At 50.1% G+C, this 26070-nt stretch overlaps 9 protein-coding genes across 9 annotated transcripts; 6 read left to right on the top strand and 3 right to left on the bottom strand.

Annotated features, from left to right (window-relative positions):
• Positions 1-1146: 1146 nt before the first annotated feature.
• Positions 1147-2053, bottom strand: COCSADRAFT_187305 (uncharacterized protein; the record flags this gene model as incomplete). Its single annotated transcript, XM_007697785.1, has 3 exons — positions 1147-1182; positions 1205-1564; positions 1628-2053. The coding sequence occupies 3 exons, from the start codon at positions 2051-2053 to the stop codon at positions 1147-1149; spliced, it is 822 nt and encodes a 273-aa protein (XP_007695975.1).
• A 1313-nt stretch (positions 2054-3366) lies between these two features.
• Positions 3367-5026, top strand: COCSADRAFT_33271 (uncharacterized protein). The gene is made up of 3 exons (XM_007697307.1): positions 3367-3582; positions 3635-4300; positions 4357-5026. Exons 1-3 carry the CDS (start codon positions 3405-3407, stop codon positions 4890-4892), a joined length of 1380 nt encoding a protein of 459 aa, XP_007695497.1. The 5' UTR covers positions 3367-3404; the 3' UTR covers positions 4893-5026.
• Positions 5027-6197: 1171 nt separating this feature from the next.
• Positions 6198-7654, bottom strand: COCSADRAFT_133969 (uncharacterized protein). Its single transcript, XM_007697786.1, has 2 exons — positions 7105-7654; positions 6198-7004 (listed from the first exon to the last, which is right to left on the bottom strand). The coding sequence occupies exons 1-2, from the start codon at positions 7543-7545 to the stop codon at positions 6345-6347; spliced, it is 1101 nt and encodes a 366-aa protein (XP_007695976.1). The 5' UTR covers positions 7546-7654; the 3' UTR covers positions 6198-6344.
• A 533-nt stretch (positions 7655-8187) lies between these two features.
• Positions 8188-8790, top strand: COCSADRAFT_271785 (uncharacterized protein). Its single transcript, XM_007697787.1, has 3 exons — positions 8188-8395; positions 8466-8609; positions 8663-8790. Exons 1-3 carry the CDS (start codon positions 8349-8351, stop codon positions 8739-8741), a joined length of 270 nt encoding a protein of 89 aa, XP_007695977.1. The 5' UTR covers positions 8188-8348; the 3' UTR covers positions 8742-8790.
• A 2660-nt stretch (positions 8791-11450) lies between these two features.
• COCSADRAFT_33274 (uncharacterized protein) lies at positions 11451-14300 on the top strand. The gene has a single exon (XM_007697308.1). The coding sequence runs from the start codon at positions 11712-11714 to the stop codon at positions 14181-14183; it is 2472 nt and encodes an 823-aa protein (XP_007695498.1). The 5' UTR covers positions 11451-11711; the 3' UTR covers positions 14184-14300.
• A 914-nt stretch (positions 14301-15214) lies between these two features.
• Positions 15215-17108, top strand: COCSADRAFT_33275 (glycosyltransferase family 1 protein). The gene has a single exon (XM_007697309.1). The coding sequence runs from the start codon at positions 15529-15531 to the stop codon at positions 16855-16857; it is 1329 nt and encodes a 442-aa protein (XP_007695499.1). The 5' UTR covers positions 15215-15528; the 3' UTR covers positions 16858-17108.
• Positions 17109-17775: 667 nt separating this feature from the next.
• On the top strand, positions 17776-19959 carry COCSADRAFT_33276 (uncharacterized protein). Its single transcript, XM_007697310.1, has 4 exons — positions 17776-18272; positions 18361-18591; positions 18662-18959; positions 19016-19959. Exons 1-4 carry the CDS (start codon positions 18165-18167, stop codon positions 19564-19566), a joined length of 1188 nt encoding a protein of 395 aa, XP_007695500.1. The 5' UTR covers positions 17776-18164; the 3' UTR covers positions 19567-19959.
• A 50-nt stretch (positions 19960-20009) lies between these two features.
• On the bottom strand, positions 20010-21900 carry COCSADRAFT_33277 (uncharacterized protein). Its single transcript, XM_007697311.1, has 2 exons — positions 21597-21900; positions 20010-21453 (listed from the first exon to the last, which is right to left on the bottom strand). The coding sequence occupies exons 1-2, from the start codon at positions 21628-21630 to the stop codon at positions 20261-20263; spliced, it is 1227 nt and encodes a 408-aa protein (XP_007695501.1). The 5' UTR covers positions 21631-21900; the 3' UTR covers positions 20010-20260.
• Positions 21901-22194: 294 nt separating this feature from the next.
• On the top strand, positions 22195-25179 carry COCSADRAFT_79845 (uncharacterized protein; the record flags this gene model as incomplete). The annotated part of the gene is made up of 2 exons (XM_007697788.1): positions 22195-22444; positions 22493-25179. The coding sequence occupies 2 exons, from the start codon at positions 22195-22197 to the stop codon at positions 25177-25179; spliced, it is 2937 nt and encodes a 978-aa protein (XP_007695978.1).
• Between the last annotated feature and the right edge of the window lie 891 nt (positions 25180-26070).

Here is a 26070-nt window from a genome sequence, read left to right on the forward strand (position 1 = left end):
GTAGTTCTTGTGCGACCAGGCGCTCCGCTATGCTAGTGAAGTTCTCTAGGCAATGATCAATCGCGTTCGCGATAGCTGTGATGATGCTGTGTCTAGTTTTGGCGGCCTCTTGGGCTGCCGTGATCTTCTCCGTAACCGCGCCCGTCACCAGTTGTCTCTTGTTAGCACTACCACCGAACGATATAGGTATAGGCGCTGCTTCGGCTTGCCTGTGTCTTTTTGTAGTGCGTAGGTTAGCTAGGCTAGGGGTATTTGGGTCCTCAGGGCGCGTGTGTGTCACTTCTGGAGGTCGAAGTGTCTGCCCTGGGGTACCTGGCACCGCCATCTCTCTGTCAGAGGGAGGGCTGGGCCCGATATGAGTTGTGAGTTGCCTTATTAGGCGCTTTAGGAGTGATTTCTAACAAAAATTTAATTGTTTTGAAGGGTACCATAAAATCACAAAGTTGGTGTTCGGTGTCGCCAGCGCGGAGAAACTGCTGGAATACACACTCCTCACCTTAAGTTAACCTTGCTAGGCTGCAGTCTTAAACTCTACTATCTTCGTTTTTTTTCCTTAGCCCACCGAGCTCCTTACTAACATCTATTGTCGCCAACTAATAGGGGGTTGATAAAGGAGAGTCGGTCGTCGGCACTGATAGAACGAGCGACAGCATAGTTAATAACGCGATTTTCGGCATCGGAGGCTAATATGCTTAGAGAATAACAGTTGCAGAATAGATACGCATCTTTCTTGTCTACATTTGAGAACGTTACAGGCAATCCGAGTGTCCGGGCGAGAAGGTGTCCCGTCACACTGTGCGTCCGGCACGCAGGGACCGACTTTAGCTCGGAATTCCTCAGAGCAAAGTGAGTAGCGTTGAGCGTAGCACATTGTCTACCCCAAGCCCATCATGCATAGTAAAAGTAAAAAAGTAGAAAATCATTAACAATTACTCTATCTCAACCCAGATATACGTGATCAACCATTGACCATGCCTCATGTCCCAGCGCCCAGCGCCCAGCGCCACGCTAAATGTCCTCAAAGAAAAACTCCCGCAATGCAAGAAACTCCCCAAACCCAAATCCCAACTACACATCTGTTGTATTCATCTTCCTACTCATCTGTCGCATTCATCTTCCCCATCTCCACTCCAACCTCATCCGTACTCATCCTCTCCCCATCTGGCCCCCTTCGTCCACCCCCTACAAACCCCCACACACTCACCCCAGCAACAACCCACGCCGCAACAAGAAATGGCACCATGGCCGCGCGCCCCGCCGTCTCAATCGAACACTGCTTAGCGTAATCGTCTCGAACCATGCCAGCGCCTTCGACGCCTTTAAGGGCACAAACCCAAGTTTCGAGGTCGAAGGTGCCGCGGTCGTAGCGGAAGACGGGGTCGGAAGGGCTGGCAATGGTTGGGGTGGTAGAGGTGGTGTTGGAGGTGAGTTCGGAAATGTAGGTGGGCCGGTAGCGAGCAGAGTTTGTGTGGGTGGTGTAGATTGCGACGAGGGCGAAGAGGACGAGGATGGCGTTGATGATGTGGATGAACATTGTGTTGCGGCGGAAGGCGTTGGACTGGGTCTGTTGGTTAACTTATTAGCTTTTTTTCGATTTCTTTTCTTGGAGGGAGTGTTGAAGACGTACTCTTTTCCCACTCTTCCAATCGACGATTACGAGGGCTAGGTGGCCTGTGGCGAGGGAGAGACTGATGGCTGCAACAATGATGGAGAGTTTGGTTGGTAAGGTATGGAGCATCCTGGGTAAGGCGGCCATGATAATGTTTCTGTTCGTGCCACTGGTTGTGTCTGGGTCGAATACGAAGCCGGTCATGCGGTTGTCTTCGACGAAGCTGTATGTGATTGCCTTGAGCGTCATGACGAGTATGGAGGTGATGAAGAGAGTGAGGAGAGAGGCTCCATAGATTTTTCGTGCTATCCGGTGATGTGGACATGAGTTTGTATCAAATGGGTGGTTGAACATGGGTGAGTCATCTTGTTTCCGACGGAGTAGAGACTGGACTTTGGCGATTAATGGTGGCAGACTGAATTTGGGCTTCTTTGTGTCGGCCATTTTCTGATCTTGACTCGTCGTTAAGGGTAACCCCTAAGGCCTACGTTTAGTCGGTCCGGTTGTAATGGTTCACTTCTGTAAAGAAGTTTGAAGCAAGCCCTGCCGTGTGGTGACTATGTAGACATCAGTCGGCTGCCAATCAGTTACTGCAGAGCAAAAAGAATGAAAGATTGGGACGGCTCGGGAGACAGCATGCGATACAGTCAAGTTAGATATTATCCAAAATCTATCTGACAAACAGAACAACACAAATGCCACGTCAGGCACCCGCGCCGTGCCTCATGCTATCATTACCCTCTGCTCGAGCTTAGCTGTCAATGCTGCTATGCCAGCATATGGCTAGTCTGAGGCCTCTATCAAGGTGTTGCCTGAACGGTCTGGTATGCATCCGGCAATTTTTGTGTACTTGGTAATGCAATGACAGGTGTCAAACACTTGTTGTGGTTTTGTATTGGCTGTTTCGGAGGTTCGTGACAACAAGTGTGTGAGATGCGCAACGTGCACTGTCCCTAGACTGAACCCACGATGGTTCTCTCACGTCGCAATAACATCGGCACTTAAGCTGAATGCGTATTTATTTTTGTGCCCACACATAAGGCAGAGACGGATGGGATTGATATGCGGAGCATTTTGGCGCCACCTCTTTCTAATACTCCGCATAAGATTGGATGCGTACCCCGCGTTGCATATGGATTGGGATGCAATGATTGATAATACCGCCGTGCCTAGTAGATATTGGCTGTTAATTATTTGAGAATGACGCGCGCCTGGATAATGGCTGCACACGTTCTGAGGCTTGGCTCTCGTTGACATGTAGCGACAATGTTAAGCATAATGCCAATGCTGAATCATGCCTCAGGTTCTGCTACAAATCAGATCGGTGAGGAGGATGTTTGGCCAGGGTGTTGTATCGCTTCTCGATGGATCCCGCTTCGGTTTCTTGTAGCGAAATGTATCCTTATGCTTTATTAAATCTCAGAACGGGCACATACGTGCAATACCATAAACACTGTTAATATCTACATGTGCGAGAGCTGTGTGATTGGGAAATTTGTCATGTCCGTTAGGCGTGCCGGATGGGGTGCACACAGAATCGCAGCTGTACAAAGTAAGAGTCGTTGATCTGCACATGACAAGTTTCATGCTGAATAGGTACATAGTAGGCCGCATCCTACAGCTGTCGTACTGTGAAGCCGAATCCTGTCGGTCAGATGTTGGGATGGACGTGCATCAGATTGGTGATGTCACATGTAGTAGACAGCCGAGCGCTAATTGCGTGCAAGTCGCGAGAAACCAACGACGCGTTTACACGACGTCCTTTTATCAACAATAATAATTCTCAACACCCACCATGGCTTTTACAGCACTCAACAACCGCCCGTCAGCGCCTGTCGTACCTATACAAGCCCCTGCCCTAGTGCCAGAACCGGCACCAGCCTCGGTACCGACACGTGCGCCGTATCCCCAAGAAATCGATGTCGCTTTTGCGAGTAATCACGAGCTGCGGAAGCGCGTACACGCCGCCATAGGTACGCTTCTTTTCAAAGAATGGATTGAATTGCAATTGAACATACGAGGTAGATCAAAATCCAGCACAAAGTACATTATTTCGCGACATTTCAACATATATCCTCAATCAAACTTCGCAACTTGCCGCTGAACCAGCGACTAAGAAGCGCAAGATTGAGGAGAGCAATGGCGCGCAGAATGCCCCATCCGCAACTGGAGGTAGCCTCACGAGTGCCACAACTCCGGCATTCAAGACATACGCTGGTGTCAGCTTCTCGATACCGCAGCGCAAGAAATTCACTCTCGAGTTACTGGACAAGAAGGACGGTGGCATACGGGCGATTGGTGCAAGCGGAAACGTTGAGTTTGCAATTGCGTGGAAGGATGTTGACCAGGTTTTCTGCCTGCCTATTCCTGAAAAGGCGAAGAAGCAGCACAATTTTGTCATTATACCAGTACATGGAGACGGTGTTGCCCCCGTACCTGAAGAGCTGAAAGCCTCACCGCCAGAGCCAATTGTGTGGACGTTTGAGGAAGCTACGGGCAAGAACATTGTAGAAGGCGAGGATCCAGGGCCAACTGCAATGGCCGACGCAATACACCACTGCCTGATACAAGCAGGCACAGGAAAGCATGTCGTCTTTCCCGACCCAGACGAATTCGCAAGCGCTATCCCGGAGAGCCACAGGAAGAGCGAGAAGGCATACCATGTGAAGGCACACCGAGGAAGTAAAGAAGGTGCGATATTGCTTCTCGTTATCTCTGCGCATTACACACCTATTGACACTTGTTAGGTTATCTCTTCTTCACCTCTGTGGGTATTCTTAACGGCTTTAAAAAGCCCCTTGCCTTCTTCGACTTCGCCGCCATAACCAGCATATCCTACACCGCCGTCCTTCGCAACACGTTCAATCTCGTCATCACCACACCCACCGGTGACATCGAATTCGGTATGCTCGATCAAGCAGACTTTGCCGGCATAAATGAATATGTGCAGAAGCACGGTCTTCAGGATGCTAGTTTAGCAGCTGACCGACGTGCTAAAAAGCTCAATGTGAACAAGGTTGGCGGTAAGAAGGACGCCACCAATAGTGCTGAGGCTGAAGGAGCTGCGGAAGAAGAAGAGAGTGAGCTACAAAAGGCGGAGAGGGAATTACAGGACCAGGAAGATGACGAAGAAGAGGATGATGACTTTGACCCAGGGAGTGAGGGCGAGAGCGAAGGATCGGGATCGGACAGTGAGGACGAGGAAGAAGGTGAGGGGTATGAAGAGGGCGATACTGCAGAGATTGAGCCTGACGAGGTGGATCATGATGAGATGCAACAATAGTGATCATCTGGAACTCAGCAGAAATACCCAATATGGCCTTTTCTCCTTCAGCATGCATAGACTGCCCATCCACATGATGCTTTTCCTTGTCTTCGGCAAACCCTGGCTAAATGGGATTTTCTGGCTATGCGCTTGTCCTTGTGCTCAGATGCCAGATCTCTTCACGACTTGATTAATGTGTCTTACGTTTTCGAAATGGATTTATCAGGAAGTGACGCCAGTGACCTAGCTTTCGGGTGCGTACCACCATAACTTCCACGACGTGAGTTATTGCCCGTCATACCACACAGAATGTTGTCGATGACAGCTGCATCCTTCTCCCTATGAATTGAGCCTTGTCGTTCAGACAGTGAGACATGAATGCACCCTCAACATATCCTCTGGAGTATCAATACACTATTACCAACACAGTTTACATAACGACACTTGTTGATTTTCTAAATTCACGAGACCCCTATCGATCCATAATTTACCGATCCCCATATTCAAAACGAACGGGTTAAGATGAGCCTTTTCTTCATGGCTTGCCTTCTAGCGATATGTCTACCTATCATCAACGTACAACTTCCCTACTTCCTCTAAGCCGCTCCCTTTCTCTCCGTCCCGCTTAACAGTCACAATAGGAAGCTGACCCCCGCTATACCAACGGACACGTCCCCTATGATGTCGCTTATGACCATGCGGGACGGCCACAGCGCCGGAATGACCAAGTTCGAAGAGTGGAGAAGAGGCGACGAGTGGTGCGGATAGTCGAACCGGAACGAGCGAAGTGGAGTCGGAAGAGATCCAGATCCAAGCGACATCGCTGACGAGATTACTGATACTGAAACCTGAAGGGAAAAGGAGATGCAGCAGGGTAGAAGGGGTCGAGAGGATACTTAGAACTCTCCGTTTCCGAGATGTGGGGATGTACAAGATAATCGGGAGAAAGACAATCATCGCATTTAGCCTCCTAGACCACGAATACAACCCGGAAGAGTGGTGGAAGCAAGCCGTATGGCGGGACAACTGTTTCTTTCTGACAGCGATGGCAATGGCAAGCGCGTCTGCGAATAATAGCTAGCACATATCTGGGCCAACCCGAACACCAAATTACCTACAAATCTTCTACTTCTGCTAACGCAAAAGGTTTTAATTCAGAAAATTCTACTTTTCGCAATTGAATATTCTCAAGAGTAAAGCAGAAGCATGGAAAGAAGAGTGACTTCATATCAGGTGCATACTTTTGTCTCGCTATCCTAGTATCCTTGCTGTCTACCTTCATATCTGTAGTTCCTATAGTGCATCTATCGGCATGGTTTCTGACACGTACGCAGCAGCCACACTTGGAAATGCACAATGATACATCAAGAAAAAACCACTTTTTGTATGCTGTGTACTCGCCGCATTCCAGGTCAGACTCAAATTATTGTCTACATCTCTCAATACATCCCATTTCACAAACTCCCCTCCTCAAACCCGAGTCTGATTCGTATCCAACCTTTCAATATTCTTCTCCCCCTCGGACTCCTCGGACTTATGCGTCCCCTGGCGCATAAGCTGCCTCGCGACAATCGGCCTGCTAACCTGATCGCGACTATGCGGATTATCCGGACACTGAAACGCCGCCGCCTCGTGGTCGTCAAAGTCCTGCCCCGGATTCACAGTCTCGTAATCCATAGCCTTGACAACCTTGTACACCCCGCACGCCAGCAGCGATCCCATAATCGGCCCAAACCAGTAGATATAATGGTAGCTAGGGAAATCACCCGTGACGACACAAGGTCCGAAGCTACGTGCGGGATTCAAACTCCCGCCTGTGAAAAAGACCCCGACCATTTCCGCAACGAATAACGCCATGCCAATTCCGACAGGGGCAAGAAATGTCGCCTTGTGCTTTTCGGCGGCGAGCATGAAGACAGTGAAGACGAGTAAGGAGGTTAGGAACATCTCCAGGAAGACACCGCGAGCGGGGGACATTCCCGCGCTCAACGTCGTGCTTACGGATAAAGGGCCTGGCACGAGGGCGTGGACAACGCCTGCAGCCGCGATTCCGGCAAGCATTTGCGCTACGAAGCACATGATTGCCCTGGGAAGGGGCACGCTGCCGATGAGGTAGAGACCTAGTGTTACCTTTGCAGCAACGAAACAGAATTCATCAGCCAAGGAAATACGATGCTCAAGTTCATTTCGTTTGCGGAGTACAGTGAGGAAAATAGGGGAGGAGACTTACAGCAGGGTTAAACAATCCCCCACTGACTCTAAAGAAACACCACACGTTGATCATCAGACTGAATCCAAACGCCAAGCTAATGTACAGCAACACGCTCGTATCGGGCACCTGGAGAATCTTGTCGGAATTTGTGTTGGAATCGGATCGATTGGCCTGGTTACTGTTGTTCGCAACGCTGGTGCCGCCAAAGGCAAAGAAGAGGAACATGAATGTGCCTGCGAACTCTGCTAGTGCGGCTATGGAGCGGTTGTGCCAGTTGTGTGAGCTGGGAGTTGCGCGAACTCTGGTGCCCTTTTGGCTGTGTGTAACGGACTCTATGTGGTGCCTACCGTGGGAACCGTTGGGTTGGGGTTTGTTAGGTTCAGTTTGGGGGGGCCCAGGATGGGACTGGGATGGTGGTATATCATTTTTGTGGAAAGGGAGGAGGTTTCTCAAGGGCATGATGGCTTTCAACCCTCCTTTTGAGGTTGTTAAGGCTATTTCTGGGTGCAAGGAGTGAATTGTATGACTTTGGAGAGGAGCCTTGAGTTCATTGCTACAGCGAAACTGGGAAGCTGCACTTTGAGCTTTTAATTGTCGACGATAGTGGCGGAAGCATTTGGATGACGATTGCGCACAGAGACGAGGGATATGACGCAGTAGCAGGATATGACCGCATCACCCGTTGTTTGATACTACAACAGCTTTCAAACTTTCCCTACGACGAGACCCTATTCGTTCTTTACTTCTACTCATAATCTCGAACGGGCTGGAGCAGGTCTTTGATCTACAGAACATATCATGGTAACTTTCTGCAGTCCCGCTGCTAAGTGGCTTGTCGCTCAATATCCTTCATTTGATACTTTACCTCATCCATATTACTCCATATGTATACCATGAGTGTTCAAGCCAACTTCTATCGAATATTCTCTTAATCATGTCATCTTTCATCTCAAACTGCAGAGTTTTTCATTTGTGAATGGGCTAAAGTCTATGAAGTAAGGCCGCTTACGTAGTTTCAGCTCCCCACATCATAGTCGTAGCTAGGAAAAAAGCAATAGGACAGTTGTGGGGTGAACTCATGTTCGCACGCACATGGATAACATCTGATTTTTCAGTAACCATGCAACTGCCTATACTTTCAACCATCAATTCCATTGACACGTGGCAAAATTTCAATTTCAGATCGGTCTGGTCGCCACGGTCCTCACCGGTTGTGGTAACATTCAGCTTTTAAAGTGGGTCTAGTGCGGCATTGCCAGAGTATGATTGCTGGGTTAAGTGTAGATATGAGGATCGATCGCTCATGCCTGTATGCCTAAAGATTTCTCTCAAAATAGATTGGCGATGCGCAATTTTGGAATGCTAATTTCTAGGTATAGAAGCGGGCGGGTGAGATCTGCGAGATGCAGTGGGGGTGTGGAGAAGGGACATGTGAGGGATCGGCGCCGGCGCTGTCGTAATCGCGATGCGGTAGCGAGGTTCGAAGCAAGACGCCTTGTACGTATATGCTACGTACTTGAATCGTATGTGTCAATACTGCTATACACAACTGATACTAGTTCTGATCGGAACATAGAGTCAAAAATGAGTGCAACTGGCGACGTATCATGGGAGTATTTGCACTCAGCTTCACCGGCATCGTTGGCCTGGTGTGAGTTTGTACTTGTGACAGGCAACATATCCTAGTATCAAATGCGATTGTGGAAAGGATAATATTCATTTGGGACTGTCAGCTGAAATTGATGTTCATAATCAATGAGTGGTGTGCGCAGTCTGTATTTTGGCTACTGTGCGTGTTACAGCGAACTGTACGCGAGCATTAGTACCAGCTAGCAAAGGTACCGAGTAATTCTTCAAGAATCTTATCCGAGCCGTCCCCCACGTAATTTCTCTCCCCAGAACCTTTGGATAGAGCCCCTCATCAGGGTTTTTGTAGACTTTTAAATTCGAAACAGGTTCAACACATGTAGTTCATGATAGGTTTTGATCGAGTCTATGAGTAGACAGCCGTCCTTAACAAACTCAACAAATTGCAATGACCAGCAGCATAATGCTTGTGCATTACGTTTTCACTCGACTACGATAAACTTTCTTGGAAAACTAAAAATCTCTTGTTATTCGAGTGCGAATATGTTAGACAGAGACGTGACGCGGATTGTTTTGTTAGTGCCTGGTATTTTCCTTTTGGTTTTCGACTAGATTTGCAGTCCTGCATATTATATAAGTTTTTACACTAGCTTTTTGGAATCAATGATCCAGGAAAATAGCTAATAAATATATGCTACTATCTAAGCGCTTGAAATTTTCACATTTGAGAGCATGAGTGAACCCGGAAGTATGCTATCATGAAAAATCTGATCTTGACTGTTTGAGTTGATGAGATCAAGTAAGGCTTCATAAATTGCTTATGTTACAACTCATATAGACATATCAGTTCTTTTTAGTAGCTTGAGAATTCTCTAAAACTAAGTTCTGTTGTTTTCATGCACAAGGTTGTGCACAACACTCGGCATACTGATTGCGGACCAGAGGACTACAAGTACGGGGCTTTTCACTGTAGGTTGTAAAAATTCATTCCATAACAGGCAAAATCTATTCAATCCCTAAATTATTCCTTCATCTCCCTTCCCAACCCGATATTCCCATACATGGCTGACTGATTCCGAGTACGTGCACCCTAGGCTTCTCTAGTAGATGGCATAATCCCTTACATATTACACCCACTCACCACTTGTAAGATATTCAAATCAACTAGAGAGAAGAAGGAAAGTATCACTGTTTTCATTAAGTATTTCCATGTGGTAGTATCTTGCATATAGAACGTCATCTCCTTGATTTAATAATCATACAGACGCCAGCCTTAACGATGGAAAACACGGCTCATGTGCGTACTCGATAGTCTCCAGTACCAACCATGTGGACATTTGTATGCACCTTCAAACGGTCAGCGATCTCCACATTGCCGCTTGCAGGGACATGTGGCTTTCGATAAAACCGTTGAGTCTATTTTCATAGGGTACCGTAAATCTATGGCTCTCCGTGAACCATAGTCCTGATCTCCATTTGTCCATTGTCACAGCCAACTCGCCTTTTCGTCATGTGCTCTTGCGACCACCAAGTACTTGTTTCATGCGCACAGACAACTCGACCAATGTACCAGCCGTAGAGTGGTACATTAGCCCCTATTGTACACAGACAAAATCACCAAGTATTTTTGTCTCAGTAGTTTGCTTTTTGTGGACCGGGCCTCTTTGGGCGAACTCTTGTGACACTTTAAGGCTGGTGTACATCATGCTTTTTCGTTGGGTAACTAAGTAAGTACCCAAAACTGTGCGGATGATACGGCAATCTAGTCGTCGTTGTTCTGAAATCTATCCAAGTTAAGAGGATTCAACGTTCATTGATGTGTGTGGTAGCAAGAAGATTAGTGTTGATCACGTGAATAATAGGTCTTGTGATCATGGGCTCCAATAGTGGCGAAAAATATGTGTACCTGCCTCTTCAACTCTTGTGCACGCCAAAAAGAAGTCTGGCATGGCAAGTAGATGTGATGAGGTTGGAGTCGGTGCTCTCGTAGAGAAAGTTACTGGACGTGATGCTCTGTGGGTGGCATTTGTATATGGATCTTTCACATGCAACCTGCATTTACTAGGTAACGATCTCAACGTGCTCAATCTAAACCCTTATAATTCTAGAATGTCTAAAACGCATTCCTAGCCCAACAAGCAAACAAACCCAAAGCACTCGAGTCCAGGCAGGTGTAGAATCTGTCCCGCTCATTGCGGTTCTCGGCACGCTAATCGACTTCCTTCACGACAACTACTCCCTTCACCACCACCCAACCCCCATTCCAAAACACCGAGACATGATCCGGCGTTGCTCCACTTACTCTGACTATCGTGTCAGCGAAAAAGAGGCACGGCTCGGCTGCTCACGTCTTCCAGACCCTGTTTCGGAAGTCCAAAAATGATCGACAGCGCCACTCGGCTCCCCATCTCAATTCCCGCAGCTAATTCTGCATAGTCTTACATGAACACGAATGTCTCTGAACTGCCTGTATGCAGGGTAATCAAAATACCAGCTACTCATAAGTGATATAACGAGGAATTGATGGCAGAGCTATTCATAGGTATAACTAAATGCAATAGATCGGGAAGACTAAAAGTGTGGCGCATAGGTGAAGGTGTGGAACATCGGTGGTTTTGGGACCGGCACGCCGATGCTTTTGGCTGATATGAGTGGTGTAGGAGAGAATGATCGCATTCGTCGGTGACACTCGCCGTCTTACTGCCCTCGGGCTTGTACATCTCGTGTGCTGCGGACTCAGAAGTCATCATTGGGGCTTGGAACATGGACAATGACGGGATTGTGCGCCTGCTTCTTATTTCAGTTTCACAATGCCATGAAACTCAAATGCTCACATTCCTGTGCTTCATCCCTTAAGGACTTTTGATAGAATCCAACTCTTTGTTCATATATCAAGACGTACGCCCAAGGCACACGCACGCGTTGCCCACAGCTGAGGTCCGCATTCACGGAGCTTCGGCGCCAGCCACATCCAACGCATCCACCCCCCACCCATTGACCGAGAACCGATAAGCAAGAATCAATATCGACACTGGCAAATGGCGGCGCTTCCACCAATTGTACCGCTGTTCCGTAGGGGGCCTGGCCCGGCAGCCCCCGTATCAGCCCGGACATCAAGCGAGTTTACGTTCACGGATGCAGCATCGTCCCGCGTCATGTCACTGGATGAACGGAATTTAATCGCAAGTCTAATAGCCGATCTCTCCGACAACTGTGAGACGGCTTTTGCAAGAGCACATATCCAAGCCCACGAGTGGGGACCAAGATATTCAGAATTGATAGAGGGAGATTGCACCGACCGACATTTTAGTAGACGATCGCGCCCACGGACTCGTGGTACCGCCACCTCATACACGCCTTCGAACTTACGCGAGGATCTCCGCGAGATCCGACCCTATCTACGCGAAAGCACATTGTTGGCACTAGAAGGAATATTAGCAAACGGAATGGGACTAAGAGACGAGATGCCAAAAACCCCAAAACCCCCAACGTCGCCTCTGGCATCCTCTCCTCTGTCACCTCAATCTGGCGAAGGCTACTACGTACCCGTCATACTAGACTCCCACCAACCATCCGGACGCTCAAGCTACTCGCGACCAAACAGCGTCAAATTTGACGACGAGCCGGACGAGTCTGGTATCTTTCCCCGCGACAAGCGACGGAGTACGAAGAGCAACCTTCGGCACCCAATGGACGACACATCACCAGACAATCTGAGGTCGACGTTCGAGAGCGACATGGCGGGCACCATCCCGCCCGCGCCAGCCTATCCTTCAAAAGCTAAAACGGCTATTATTATGTTTTCTTTGTACATTGCCATTTTCCTTGTCGCCCTCGACAGAACTATCATTGGACCCGCTATTCCCGCCATCACAAACGACTTCAAGAGCATAGACGATATCGGTTGGTACGGCAGTTCGTACATGCTTACGGCTGCCGGTTTCATCCTGCTCTACGGACGAGTCTACACCTTCTTTTCGACAAAAGCTGTTTTCCTATCTGGTATTTTCTTGTTTGAAATTGGCAGCGTCGTTTGCGGCGCTGCGACGAGCAGTACGATGCTGATTGTTGGGCGCGCTATTGCGGGCCTGGGCAGCAGTGGAATCTTCACGGGCGCAATTCTTATCATGCTCAACACTGTTCCGCTTGAGAAGCGGCCGATGCTGCAAGGTCTGTTTGGTGCGTGCTTTGGCGTTGCGTCCGTGGCTGGGCCCTTGCTCGGTGGAGCGTTCACCCAGAGTTCGGCATCGTGGAGATGGTGCTTTTGGATCAACCTGCCGCTCGGAGGCGTTACGATTTTGGTTGTGTTTTTCATGCTCAAGTTGGATGAGCAGAAGCAGCAGCTGAAAGGTTGGGGAGAAATTGTTCGACAGTTGGACCCGCTTGGTACCCTGCTCTTTCTGCCATCAATCACCTGTCTGCTTCTCGCACTAGAATGGGGTGCGGCTGAGTACTCGTGGTCGTCGCCAAGGATCATTGTTCTTCTCGTCGTCTTTGGCGTGCTGCTTGTCGCTTTCACGGCATGGCAATACGTTACTCGCCACACTACGGCTACCATTCCGGCACACATCATTCTTCAACAGAGTGTTGCATGCGGTGGTGCGTCTCAGTTCTGCGTTGGAGCAACCATGCTTACGGTCTCTATTTACATTCCTCTCTGGTTCCAAGCGATCAAGGGCGTGTCGGCAATGCAGTCTGGCATCAACACCATCCCACTTGTCCTCTCGGTCGTGGTGGGCTCAATCCTGTCAGGTGGGCTGGTACAGCGTTTTGGTTACTACACTCCATTCATGATCTTTGGGTCTGTCCTCATGGCCCTTGGAGTTGGTCTTATCACAACATGGAATGTGAACACCAGCAACGGCATGTGGATTGGCTACCAGATCCTCGTGGGTTTTGGAGTTGGAAGTACCATGCAGCATCCCAACATTGCTGTCCAAACCGTTTTGCGGAAGCAAGATGTTCCAACCGGAACAGCCATTCTTTCACTGTGCCAGACATTGGGTGGAGCAGTCTTTACAGCAGTCGGTCAAAACTTGTACATCAGCAAGTTCACCGATGGCCTGAAGGAGATTGGTGACCTCGAACCCCAACGCGTACTTGGTGCCGGAGCAACAGAAATTACCAAGAACGTACCAGACGATGTTAAAGTGAGAGTGCTAGAAGCCTACAATGTCGCTCTGACAAAGGGAACTTTCTTCGCAGCGCTTATCATTGCTTGCTTTGCCTTGCCGGCGGCTCTGGGTATGGAATGGCGCAGCGTCAAAAACAAGCAAGAGCCGCCACAAAAGTCTGCATCAAATGGAGACGTGGAAAAGCAAGATTCACAAGTGCAGCCATCTCGTGGTATCTTGAAGAATTCAGCCGCCACTGACGGACAAGGTGATGCTCCCCTTGCTCCACCGGTTCCACCGTGGAGAAAGACATTCCGAGCCAGTGGCCATTTCTCGTCGTACTTGACTGCCAAGGTCAATCCTGATCTCCGGGGTGAATTGAAAGCGTCTCAATAGAGTAATGGTCGGGTTTAATGTGTAATATGCCAACTTCAGTTAGATATCTCGAAGTAGATTAGATTTTTTCAATATATTTCCACGTGTATATGGCAAATGCCGAATCGCGTCCCACGTTTCTGCAACAATTGTAGTACAAGAACTAGAAATGTGGTCATCTCACGTGATGTCGGGTGCTGCAACAATCTGTTTTCGCTCTTCGTAAGCCGAGTCAAGATACATACATGTCACTATGCAGAAATGGACACTGCGTTGCAACTCCACCAGTGCTCCGGCATCCTACCCGAGCCTACAATCGGTTGAACCTGTAGATCCGTCAGCGCAAGCACCAAGATATGCAGCTGGGTGCGCCACGTCTGCTTGATGCAATGAAACAAGCAAGGCCTAGCTTTGGCAAAGCTTGATGAATCTACACGCAGATCAACGCCAACGACACCGTGCCGTTCTTTCGAACAACAAACTCTTTGAGCGAGTGATGCATGCTGCGCTGTCAACACCGAGTACACAGTAAGCGAATTTTCGTATTCAACTATGCCATGTTGTACGATGGTGGCTATTGTCACGGCCCCGAAATAAAGTTCGCCAATCTAATTGGAGACCGTAGCCCGCGGTGCTGGGTCGTTTTCATAGTCCAAGCGTATGATTGGCTTACATCAAGCCTCGAGGCTCTTCACGAAGATCATTACAGCGTAACAAGAAAAGTTACCTGCACTGTTCATTTGCTGCCTGCAGCACAGAACGAGATCTCCGGCGTGGGACGCCTGTCGCAAATAGACATTCGCTGGCCAAGGATCCGACTCGCTACACCTGACTTGCGAATCTGAAAGGCGGTCGCGGCTGTTGCGCTTCCACCATACGGGTTGTCTGGAGCAGCGCCAGAAATAAGGTCCAGCCAAAGGCCCAAAGGGTCCAAGAGATCCATATTGCAATTACGGTTCCCCGCAGGTGTCTCAGTCATTCCCCAGTGTGGCTGCGGTCATCGAGGTAACAATAGAGTTGGCCCCGGTGAGACAACAAGCTGACTGTCAAGGTGCAGGGGCCTGATTGGTATGCCAAAGCAGTACTGATCAGCTCGGCCTCGCAAAAGGAAGCCGGTATTGTGCCACCTTTTCTCACGTCAACAGCTACTGCGTTGAGCTACTGCGTCGGAGATTATAGAGGAGAGACGAGCATGATCCGCAGTGCGTGGGGAAAAGCGAACATTGAGTGTGCACAGGCACCTCGAGTCTCGGTATAAGGACTGCCTCAAGGTAGCCCTTGTTGATCAAGCTGGACTCTCGAACATCTCATCCCCTTATCCCTCCCTCTTATATCATTTGTAGCGATTCCACACGTGCTTGGCACCATGGCATCTCGGTCTGTTCATATTGTGTTGAGTGTCGCATGGCAAGATGCTGGAGACACCACACGCGCAATTGCCATGGCCATCGCATTGCGAGACATGTGCCCCCCTGATGTCGACCTCAAAATCGACTTTTTGTCATGCGGTGCCCGGTTTGAGTATCAGATAACAGATGCCGGCTTTAACATCGTTCCTGCTCAGCCGCGCGTAAAGGGCATCTCGGTAGCACATGACCTTGGCTGGGACTGGCCAGAGTTCTTCGGTTCGGAGGAGATTGCCAAGTCCTTCATTGATGGCCAACTCGCTGCTTTCAAAGAACTGAAGCCCGACATTGTATTCCATGGCATGTGGGCTCCGGCTTCCATCGCTGCACGACTCCTCGGCATCCGCACCATCAACTTTCTACCAGTCCCTCTGCACCCTGGAGCATTCTGTCATGGTCTGATCAGGGATCTTCCTGATATGGTGCCGCTCTTCACCCGCCTTCCTCGACCAGTCCGCCAACGGATAGCATGGTGGGGAAGTGGCTTGATGACAAAGGCTCCCATATTCCAGCAGAAGCGTTTGGGCGCAGCCGCCGCCGCCGCCGGCTGGCCCATCTCAGGGCCCATCTCACTCTTTGATATGAACATGGCAGATCTCAACCTGGTCAATGATCATCCAATTTTCCACCAAGAGTACCTCCATCGCATACCTAAGAACATCGTTCTTACGGGTCCACTGTACGCGCGAAACGACTCCAAGCTAGACGACGATATCGCGACTCATCTAACAAAGGGACCCGGCCCATCCATTCTGGTTACCATGGGCAGTTCTGGCACAGAGGAGTTCTTGTTCGAGGCAATCAAGGCTCTTAACATGAACCCTGATGATAACTGGAATGCAGTTGTCCTGGCTTCGAAATCAATCTGCGACATTAATAAGGCGAATGAAATCGCTAATGGAGATCCACGCCTATTGGTGACGGACCGTTTCATCCCAGCATCTGCTGCCAACGCACTTGCTGATCTCATCGTTACGCATGGAGGACAGGGAACCGTCCAATGCGCTTTGGCTGCCGGAAAGCCTCTCGTAGGAGTCGCGCTACAGGTCGAGCAGCAGACGAACCTGGACAATGCAATGAATGCCGGGGCTGGTATTCGCGTACAGAAGCACTTGTGGAAGGCGAAGAATATCCGCGCCACAGTACTTTCAGTCCTGAACAACCCATCTTACGGCAACAAAGCTAGGGCTCTGGCGGACAAGTTGAACTCGATGGACGGTGCGAAGACAGCTGCGGAAGTCATGTGGAAGTTCATCCTCGAAGAGCATTCGGAGAAGGTAAAGTCATAGGCTCTTGCGAGTCTGGAGATATGCTCTTGTGCCGTCCTTTTGTTTGTGAAGTTTCGGGGTACAGTAAATGTTCTAGAAGCGATGCGTTGACGTTACTATGTAATTATCGATTCCCTTGCTCATCGCTGCATATTTCAATTATTCAAATTTTTTGCAATGTAGTCAGCCCTTTTGTGACTGTAACATAAGAACATGTTGAAGTTGTATGCAGTGGAACAAGAAAATGTGACGTGAAGTTGTCTGGAAAGCGCAAACGATCACATACATATTTGACAACACGTGATTCGACGGCTTGGCGAGACTCGTACGTACCGTCTCCTCGATCTACTGATAAGTACGTTCGAAACGTTGTTCAGTACATTCTTTGTTAACAAACAATTTTCCAATGCTTCTGCTCTCAAGAATTGATTCTGACGCCATTGAAGGAATTGCACACGGCTGCTCACTGGCACATCCTCCAGCACCATTAGTATATATTGAAAGCACACGCAATCATACTCATCTTTCTGGAGACACGTCTCTTGCCAAGTTTCAGGCTAAGAAAACATCACCGGATTATCGGTGTGCCAAATACAAAAGCAAAGGTACTAGCGATTGAGTGAGAATATGACGCATGATTCTGAGGTACTTCATGTACACCTACGTATGAGTACTTACATCCTAGTAAATGCATGGCAACATGGACTCAGGATAGATGAAGCCGGCCACACAATGCACGCGATATGTTTCCTTATCGAGATACCCCCATACTCTCCTGATTGTTTAACCAATCCATCCTTCAATCGTAGAGTATCTAGTTGTTCCACCAGCCTATAAAACAAGCGTTGGTGCGTACACTTAGTGTCATGTGTTGGCGGGGCAAGTCATGCACAACATGTAATTCCTCGACAGACGCCCATGACCCCACCACCTCACAAGACCCATTTGCGGCACGAGCCGCATGATATGTATATGTCTCATGCGCCTGTTCCATGATCCAAAAAGCATCTTGCCACTTTGTGATCCTTTCTACTCTCTGTTTCCATACAATACTATCCAACCCCAGGACAGCGTCTCAGCCCAACGCACCCCCACTCCAGCAGCCAATCACGATCCGCTACGTCGGTCGTCTCCATCTTTCCCATCCGGCGGGGCATCAGAACCCGTGAGGGAGTGCCTGTAGCAGCCCAGCTTAGCGCTGCGCGGGTGCCCAAAAACAACGCGTCCTCTTAAATATTACAATCCCCGGGATTTTTGCGTCACTTCTCTCCGCCGTGGTTACCCTTGGAAGTTTCGTGTGAGAGAGATCTGGCTACTTTCTATAAACCATGTCGGAACTAGTTGTTGCTGGCCCCGCGCCCCCGCCGCCCATGACGTTTCGCGAGCGGTTGACCCAGTTTAGGATTCTCGAGGAGAAGCGATGTGAGCTTATTGAGGTATGTATACCTCCCCAGTGTCTTTGGTCATAGCGCTTCCAGTCGTGTGCGCCATGGGGTTGTCGCTGGATACTCACCGTCTGAGCAGGAACTGCTGGACAAGCTGGAAAAGACAGAAGAACGCCTTGCGCAAACCGAACTTGATCTCGGTTCTGAACAGAATGTTAGACGAACACTGCAAGCGGAGATTGCCGAGACGACGAGAACGATGCAGGCGCAGATAGACGAGTCAAAGGCGAAAGAGGAAGCTTTAGTACAGCAACAGGCGAAGCGACCGTTCGTGATCGTCCTTATAGATGCCGATGCGGAAGGCTTTCTGGTACATAGTCCCTTAGTATCCCCCCAAAAAACATATGGTGGCAGGTTTGTAACGTGACAATATTTTGTAGTTCCAAGACAAGTACATCACTCGCAAAGCCCAAGGCGGCGAATCTCTCGCCGACGAACTCAACCTCCGGATCCGAGAATACCTACGAGAACTCTTTGAAGATGCAGACTCGCTCGACATCATTGTACGGGTATACGCCAACCTCGAGGGCATGGCAAACTACCTCGTACGGCTCGAAAAGGTGCGCAACTTGGGTCAGCTTCGTGCGTTCTCCACCGGCTTCTGTGGAAGGATAACGAGCTTCGACTGGATCGACACCGGGGTCGGTAAAGAAGGCGGAGCAGGAAGAAAAGTCAGAGGTACGTGTAGCATTCTCAAGACCATACAAGTAAGCCAGCCACTGACCTGATTCCAGAAAACCTCTCCTTCTTCGCCCTAAACACCCATCTCCGCCACGCAATCGTCGCCTGCTCCCCCGCCGACCTACCCGCCTCCCTCCTAACCACCATCCCCCTAGAAAAACTCACACTGATCGAATCTCTCCCCCTCCCCCAATCCCTCACTTCCCTGCCCATCAAAACCGCAAAATTCCACTCTCTGTTCCCGGCCCCCGCGCCCCCGAAAGCCGTAAAGCCAGTCGTGGAGCGCAGCCGCAGCGACCGTGGGAACAGTGAAGCAGACATCAGACGCGGCGACCGCGATCGGGACCGCGACCGCGAGATCCGGCGACGAGACGACAGAGGCGGTGGTGGCCCGCAACTCCAACTCATGGAGCAGGAGCACGACGGCGGAGGCTCAACGTGGCTCGTTATTCAGCCTGAGCGAAGCAAGAGCCAGGTTATTGACAGGAGAGGAGATAGAAGGCGGGCGCCGAGTGAGGACGATAGTAGCAGTTTGAGTATTAGCATTGGGCCGGACAATACTGTTAGTGTTGATAGTGGGAGGAGAAGGAGGATCATGGGGTAAGGCTATAGTTTCGGGGGGATGGAATCGTATATGTTGGTAGCATGGCGTGGCTTAGCATAGCATTTAGCGTTATTTTCTCACCATGGTTTTGGTATGATGTCCCTTGATATGTTTCGTCTTCATGTTTGAAGCTGGATGCGGATACTCGGAACCTCAGTGTCTGTTTGCAGCCTTGTACGACCCTCTTTCTTGATATGGGACGAAATGTAGTATCGAAGACCAATCAAGCTACTTGCTCCAAAAATGCAATAAGCAATAGATCCACTTTTATAGTCAAATTTGACCTCATTCTTATCCTACATGCCATACCCATATCAACTTATACCTTACATAATCGTTGCAAACAAAAGAAAAGAAAAAGAACAGCAGAATACAGCTTCATTTGAATCTAGGGTATAAGATGAGAGAAGCAGAGACCAAAACACAAGCAAAGAAAAAGACCAGAGAAGAAACCTGCCACATATCATGCCCTCCGTATTCTTACTGTAAGAAAGAGAGGGAAACAAACGCCGGCCCCAGCCCCGGCCCCAAGTCCAATGCAATGAAAAACCCCCGGATATCATGACATGCACCCCAACAACGCCCCGTGCCCACCTTGATATGGGCAATGGGGAAAATCGCGTCGTCAATGGCGCGAAACATGATACAAAGAAAGAAAATAGAAAAGAGGAATAAGAAGAAAAAACAAAGCACATCAAGTCTTTGGCTCCGACTTAGGCTGAGTCTTAGACTTTTCCTCATGCTCTTCTACAATCGGACTCGCGGGAACTTCATCCTCATCACTTGCCTCCCTCGCCTCCCTCGCCTCCCTCCACTCGGAGCTCTTGCGGCTTATTCTACCGGGCCCAACAGGGTCGCGGGGGCTAGCAAGGGGACTCGTGGGCGTGGCGCGCATGCTGCTGATACTATCAGTGCGGCCGTGGCCGAGGAGTCCGCTGCGAACGCTCAGGCCGTCGGCCTGCTTGTTTGCATAGTAGCTGTTGCGGTCGGTGGAGAGGGCGGGTGCGGTAACTCCAGAGGCCGAGTATACACTTGCGCGCTCTGCATTGACGAACGCACCGACGTTGTTGGGGCGGTTCGAGGGCGAGTAGATGGTTTCGGGGTTGGCGGATAGGACGCTTAGTGGGAGCGACTCGCGACTGCCACCATAATGTGACGAGGGTGCTAATGCACGCATTGATGCATTGGTGTCTACGGAGTTGCGACGGCGGCGCTTCGACGAGGAGGCCAAGGTCAGGATCGAGGCGTTGTCGGACAGAATGTTATTGGCGGTGGCGCCTTGGTAGGAATTGGGCTGCTGCTGGGCCGCCATGTGTGGGGGTATGGCCGAGGGCGGAGGAGAGGTGGGGAACTGGTGGGAGAAGTGAACGGGCGTGGTGAGGGAGTTGTTTGCGTTGTTCTGCTGCTGGGCATGGCCAATATTGAGGACGTTGGAGGGCGCGGTGGATTGGATAGTAGTCAGGGTGGTGGTGAGGGAGTGCTCTGAGCCGTGGGGTGAGGAAAATGTGCTGCCCCCGTTAACAAAGTTACTGCCACCAGTCTCAGCCTTTGAGCGTGTCGAGTTGAGTGTCTCGGGGAGCGTTGCAACGGTGGGTGCGGTGGACTTGTTGCTCTTCTCCACGCGCGGTGGCCGCTCTGCCACTGTCTCCTCGACCGACGTACAGCTGGCATTAGAGCGCGGGGTGGCAGAGGTGGAGATGGAGAGGCTGTCGTCGGGCGCATTGGTGCCAGTGGCGATGTAGCCGGACTGGGGGTAGGGGTTGTTCTTGGCCAGGGCTTTTTTGGTGGTGGTGCTCTTCTTGCCAGGGGTGTCGGACGACGAGGGCTTGAGGTTGGCGAGGCGCTTCATCCAGCCGGCAAAGGGGCGCTTGCGCGTAGTATGGCGATCTTTGGTCTTGGTCAGCATATCTAGCATAGTCGGTAGGCAGAGAAACAGGGCAAGCAGAGCAAAAAAGAGTAATGCAGGGCAGGAGGCGGTGGTTTTATGAGGCAGCCGGGGGCAATGGCTGTGCCGGGCTAGGCGACCGTACCATGGGGTCTCGACGCTGTTTCGGCCGTCGCCATGCTGTCCACGGCCGAATATAGTAGAGCGCGGGTGGTGAGGAAGTGAAGTCGTTGGTTGGGCTGGCCCTGCGCGGGACGCGACGTTCCGTGTCGGTAGTCGAGGTGGAAGCACGTGGAAAGAGAGCGGCAGTGTGCGTTCTTGTTTGCGTGTAGTATACTATATGCAGTATATGCTGGCTTTGAGCGTATCTGCTGCGCTGACGGGGCTGGGCAACGTGTCTGATATCTCGTGATTGGGTCTGCGTTTGTCTCGGTCGGGGGCGGAAGGACAAAGGCATTGGAATGGAATAGGCACTCGATATCTCCGGCTGACTGGACCCTTTCCCCAGCGCAAGTGCCGCCCGCCGCACTGAGCAGCCCTGCCGTCCTTCACGCCTCTTCGATTGCGTATCGCATGTAGATCGTCATGACAAAACCCCGCCCAACCTCCCTTGCCCCCTACACTGTCCACAAAGCGGCCCCGGACATGAGCCGCCACGGGTCAACAGCCAACAAGGCCGTCGACCACCAGGTCTGCCTTACGTCATGATCCCCATCATCACCACCGCGCCCTCCAAACATGCCATGCCGGATGCCTCAAGCCAAACCATATTTCCCCTGCCCGACGATGTAGTCGCTCAGATCAAGTCCTCCGCCGCCATCGTGTCGCTGGCGGGCGTTGTGCTAGAACTTGTCAAGAATTCGTTGGATGCAAAGGCCACTAGGGTTGAAGCTACTGTTGACTTTGTTCGTGGGGGTTGTATCGTCGAGGACGATGGACTCGGCATCTCGCCCCTTGAATTCTCGGACAAAGGACGGCTAGGAAAACTATATTGTACGTCCTGGTGCTGGTCGCTATGTTGCTAGATATTGACCATTCCAGGTACATCCAAATACCATGCAAAGGAGCCTTTACTCGGCCGAAATGGCACCTTTCTCGCCTCACTCGCTGCCATGTCCCTCTTGACCATTACCTCGCATCATCATGGGTATCGGTCGCAGAATGCGGTCACTTTCCACCACGCTAAGGTTGTCGAGCGGCAGTTGCCGGCGTCGGCCCATCACGAGGTGCATGGCAGGCATGGTACCCGTGTCACAGTGCGAAACCTATTCGGAAATATGCCAGTACGGGTGAAACAGCGGGCGGTGGTCGCGGCCCAGAAAGAAGAATATGAGAAGATGTGTGAAGGGCTGAAACATGACATCGCAGGCCTTCTCCTTGGTTGGCAAGGCATTGTATCCGTGCGTGTTCGAGACGGCGACAACAAACCCATTCTCAACCTCAACATGTCTGCTAGAACAGACCAAAACATAGGAAAGGTCCGTTCGGCAGAGCTGACTTCCCTCCTTAACATCCTAACTCAAGCCAACTACATCGGCATTGACCAGTGGTCGTCTTGGGTGCCAGCGTCGGCTTCGACCTCTACCGTCTCTGTCAAGGGTGCCATATCCCTTGACCCAGCCCCCAGCAAACATGTACAATTCCTTTCTCTCGGCATACGGTCACTTTCCTCTGGTTCTGGACACAATGAGTTATTCGACCATGTGAATCGTCTTTTTGCACTTTCCAGTTTTGGTACCGTAGAAGAAGAAGCAGTTGTCGATGCATATGAGAAGACGCGGCGGCAGTCAGATAGACGCTTCAAGAAAGAGGGCTACACCAACCGACAGCTCAAGATGCGCAAGAATTTCGATCAATATCCTATGTTCCACCTCCGAATTTCGTTAGCAGAAGCTGATGGGATAGCCATGTCTGAAGATCAGGTCATAGGAGATGAGGCGAACTTGCAGAGTATAATGGATGTTTTAGAAGCAATGATAACACAATGGCTAGTCGTTCACCATTTCCGACCGCGCCAGTCTCGCAAGGGACGGGATGCGCCTGATACAGCTTCGAGTCTGTCGAGCGAGACTGCTGCGAGCGATTCATCGGCACTTCCAAGACCTGTTTCTACAGAGCAGTTATCGGTGCCCAAGAACGAGTCTGCATGCACAGGGACTCGAAAGAGAAAGCACTCGAAAGATTTGAACTCAAATGAGAACTCTAAAAAACACCATCAAGCTTTTGCAACATGGTCGCGCATCAAAAGCGCAAAATCCGAATTCTTCAATAGCCTGCCCACCAGGCCGAAGCTAGGAATCCAGAGTGGCGTTGAACAAAATTCGCGTGTCACCGTTCAGAGTCCTGATGAAAATAACCATTTTGCCTCACTCGTCATGAAACCTATTGCCCAAGGTGCATTGAGCGTACCCACGGCACGAACCGTCCTTCCTTCTATGGGCAAAACTTCAAATACTGAAGAGAAGGAGAACGACGATAGTATACCTTGGACGGATCCCTCAACTGGAAAAACTCATCTTTTGAATTCCAGAACAGGTTGCGTCATGCCAAACGTTCAAACGCAACCGAGTACAGACCCCTCTCCAAATACGTTCAGGTTTGATCAAAGGCCGATAAACAAGTCAGTTCGTCTACCGAGTCGAGCCTCGACAGCTACAGCAAAACCCACGCCCTGGTTAGACAATATGCTCCAAAACTGGGAAAACCCCATCTTCAAGCCGAGCGAACAGCGTATCCAACAAATCACAAACGACCAAGACAAACTCAGTCATCACCACAACCAGCTCACGCACAGCTGCTCCCATCTCACTGACACATCCTTTGACACAAACACCACCAGCATCTCCAGCAAGCTCTCCAAAACAGGCCTCCAAAACGCCCAAGTAATCTCCCAAGTCGACAAGAAATTCATCCTCGTCAAAATGCAACCCGCATCCCAAACCAGCGACACCCTCGTCCTCATCGACCAACACGCCGCCGACGAACGCATCCAAGTCGAATCCCTCTTCCAGCAACTCTGCACGCCCTCCCCTCAACCTTGCTCCTCGCAACTCGGCCACAAACCCGGTATTGTATCCCTCACCCTCGAGAAACCACTCAGTTTCGCCGTGTCACAGCAAGAACAACTTCTTTTCATAACGTATGCTGCGCGTTTCGCTGCTTGGGGTGTTTTGTACGATACACCACCGACGCCCTCGTTGAGTCAAGCATCTCTTGAGGCGCGGAAAAGGAAGGGTAAATATGAAGCACTACTATTGGTTACTGCGCTTCCACCTGTGATTGCTCAACGATGTGTGGCGGATCCCAAGGTTTTGATTTCGATGCTTAGATCTATGGTTTGGGGGTATGCTGAGGGACGTATTACCTCTCTCCCTGTTTCTACTACTCCTTCTATCCCAGAAGAAGAGGATTCGACGAAAGAGAACAAGGCTTGGGTTCGTGCCTTATTGACTTGTCCGGCTGCCCTTGTCAATCTCATCAACTCCCGTGCATGCCGTTCTGCAATCATGTTCAACGATGAGCTGAGTCTTGCAGAGTGTAGGGAGTTGGTTGGGAAGTTGGCAGAGTGTGTGTTTCCCTTTATGTGTGCGCATGGTAGGCCGAGTATGGTGCCGCTTGTGAGTCTGGGTGAGCGAGATGGGGAGAGAGTAGCATGTGCATTGGGGGATCACGGTGGGAGTGGTAAGAGCTTCTTACAGGCTTGGAAGGACTGGAAGAGTTCAAGTTAATTTGCACCCTATGTGTTGTATATATACGTTTAATACTTCTAGTACTCCTAGATTTTTATATAATCATCTCTATCACGTTATATATTATTCTTATCCTATTAATTAAACACTCTAATAATAGACTAGCGTAAACGCTAAACATTAGGTTCCTTCTGTTACAAGTAACAGAGGGAAGGATCTCTTCCCTAATAACGAAGTTGGAAGGTTGAGAAACCACTTGGGATCCTACCTGGCAAGGGATGATTATCGCGAAGCGAAGATCACGTGATATGCCTTGCGCTAAGACTAGACATCCCACGCGAGTATGTAAGGATAGTCATACACATAACTAGATGTTCTCAGTGGATATAATTTCTACTTGATACAGCACTTGAAGGTTAATGCTTGGCGTACTTGGTCGAACGGTTTGCGATGTAGATTCGAGGTTCTAAGTAATAAGAGTAAGGGCGAAACTCGAGGTCAAAACGGGTGTCGTATAGTGTGCATGTAATAGTAGATTCGTTGCCGACTCGCGCCGAAATTGCTGGATCATAGCTTTCATTGCATGAGACGCCACGGCGACCCGTCATCACACATTCGTCTACAAATTCGGTTATGTTGAGCAGCGGGCGCCTGTCACTGGTGTCCTGCCTTGTGTAAGCCAGATACATAACTTTGCCGCCTGCGGTTCCTATAAAGTCCTCTATAGTTGCGTTCCGAATGGCATTCATGTCTCCCAATCTTTGTCCTGTCGCAGGCTAGCATTTCAATGATAGCCCCAGGAACTCATGACGGTACGTTGTGTTTGTAGCGATGGCTTGCAGGGGACGAATTTGCATGTTGGATGCCGTGGCAAATGTGAGACGTGTCAATAAGGGAGAGGAGCCGTCACCAAGTCCAGAGAAGGTATAA

This window comes from Bipolaris sorokiniana, assembly GCF_000338995.1.
Source record: "Bipolaris sorokiniana ND90Pr unplaced genomic scaffold COCSAscaffold_2, whole genome shotgun sequence".
NCBI classification, from domain to species: domain Eukaryota; kingdom Fungi; phylum Ascomycota; class Dothideomycetes; order Pleosporales; family Pleosporaceae; genus Bipolaris; species Bipolaris sorokiniana.

Coding starts and splice junctions, on each gene's coding strand:
- COCSADRAFT_33275 (XM_007697309.1), top strand. CDS start 15,529: ATGGCATCTCGGTCTGTTCATATTGTGTTGAGTGTCGCATGGCAAGAT.
- COCSADRAFT_33277 (XM_007697311.1), bottom strand. CDS start 21,630: ATGGCGACGGCCGAAACAGCGTCGAGACCCCATG. Junction 21,454..21,596: donor AACAGCGTCGAGACCCCATG/GTACGGTCGCCT, acceptor CCAAGACCAAAG/ATCGCCATACTACGCGCAAG.
- COCSADRAFT_33274 (XM_007697308.1), top strand. CDS start 11,712: ATGGCGGCGCTTCCACCAATTGTACCGCTGTTCCGTAGGGGGCCTGGC.
- COCSADRAFT_133969 (XM_007697786.1), bottom strand. CDS start 7,545: ATGCCCTTGAGAAACCTCCTCCCTTTCCACAAAAATGATATACCACCA. Junction 7,005..7,104: donor GGGGATTGTTTAACCCTGCT/GTAAGTCTCCTC, acceptor GTTGCTGCAAAG/GTAACACTAGGTCTCTACCT.
- COCSADRAFT_271785 (XM_007697787.1), top strand. CDS start 8,349: ATGATTGCTGGGTTAAGTGTAGATATGAGGATCGATCGCTCATGCCT. Junction 8,396..8,465: donor AGGATCGATCGCTCATGCCT/GTATGCCTAAAG, acceptor TTCTAGGTATAG/AAGCGGGCGGGTGAGATCTG. Junction 8,610..8,662: donor ATATGCTACGTACTTGAATC/GTATGTGTCAAT, acceptor ATCGGAACATAG/AGTCAAAAATGAGTGCAACT.
- COCSADRAFT_33271 (XM_007697307.1), top strand. CDS start 3,405: ATGGCTTTTACAGCACTCAACAACCGCCCGTCAGCGCCTGTCGTACCT. Junction 3,583..3,634: donor GCGCGTACACGCCGCCATAG/GTACGCTTCTTT, acceptor CATACGAGGTAG/ATCAAAATCCAGCACAAAGT. Junction 4,301..4,356: donor ACACCGAGGAAGTAAAGAAG/GTGCGATATTGC, acceptor GACACTTGTTAG/GTTATCTCTTCTTCACCTCT.
- COCSADRAFT_33276 (XM_007697310.1), top strand. CDS start 18,165: ATGTCGGAACTAGTTGTTGCTGGCCCCGCGCCCCCGCCGCCCATGACG. Junction 18,273..18,360: donor AGCGATGTGAGCTTATTGAG/GTATGTATACCT, acceptor CCGTCTGAGCAG/GAACTGCTGGACAAGCTGGA. Junction 18,960..19,015: donor AGCAGGAAGAAAAGTCAGAG/GTACGTGTAGCA, acceptor ACCTGATTCCAG/AAAACCTCTCCTTCTTCGCC.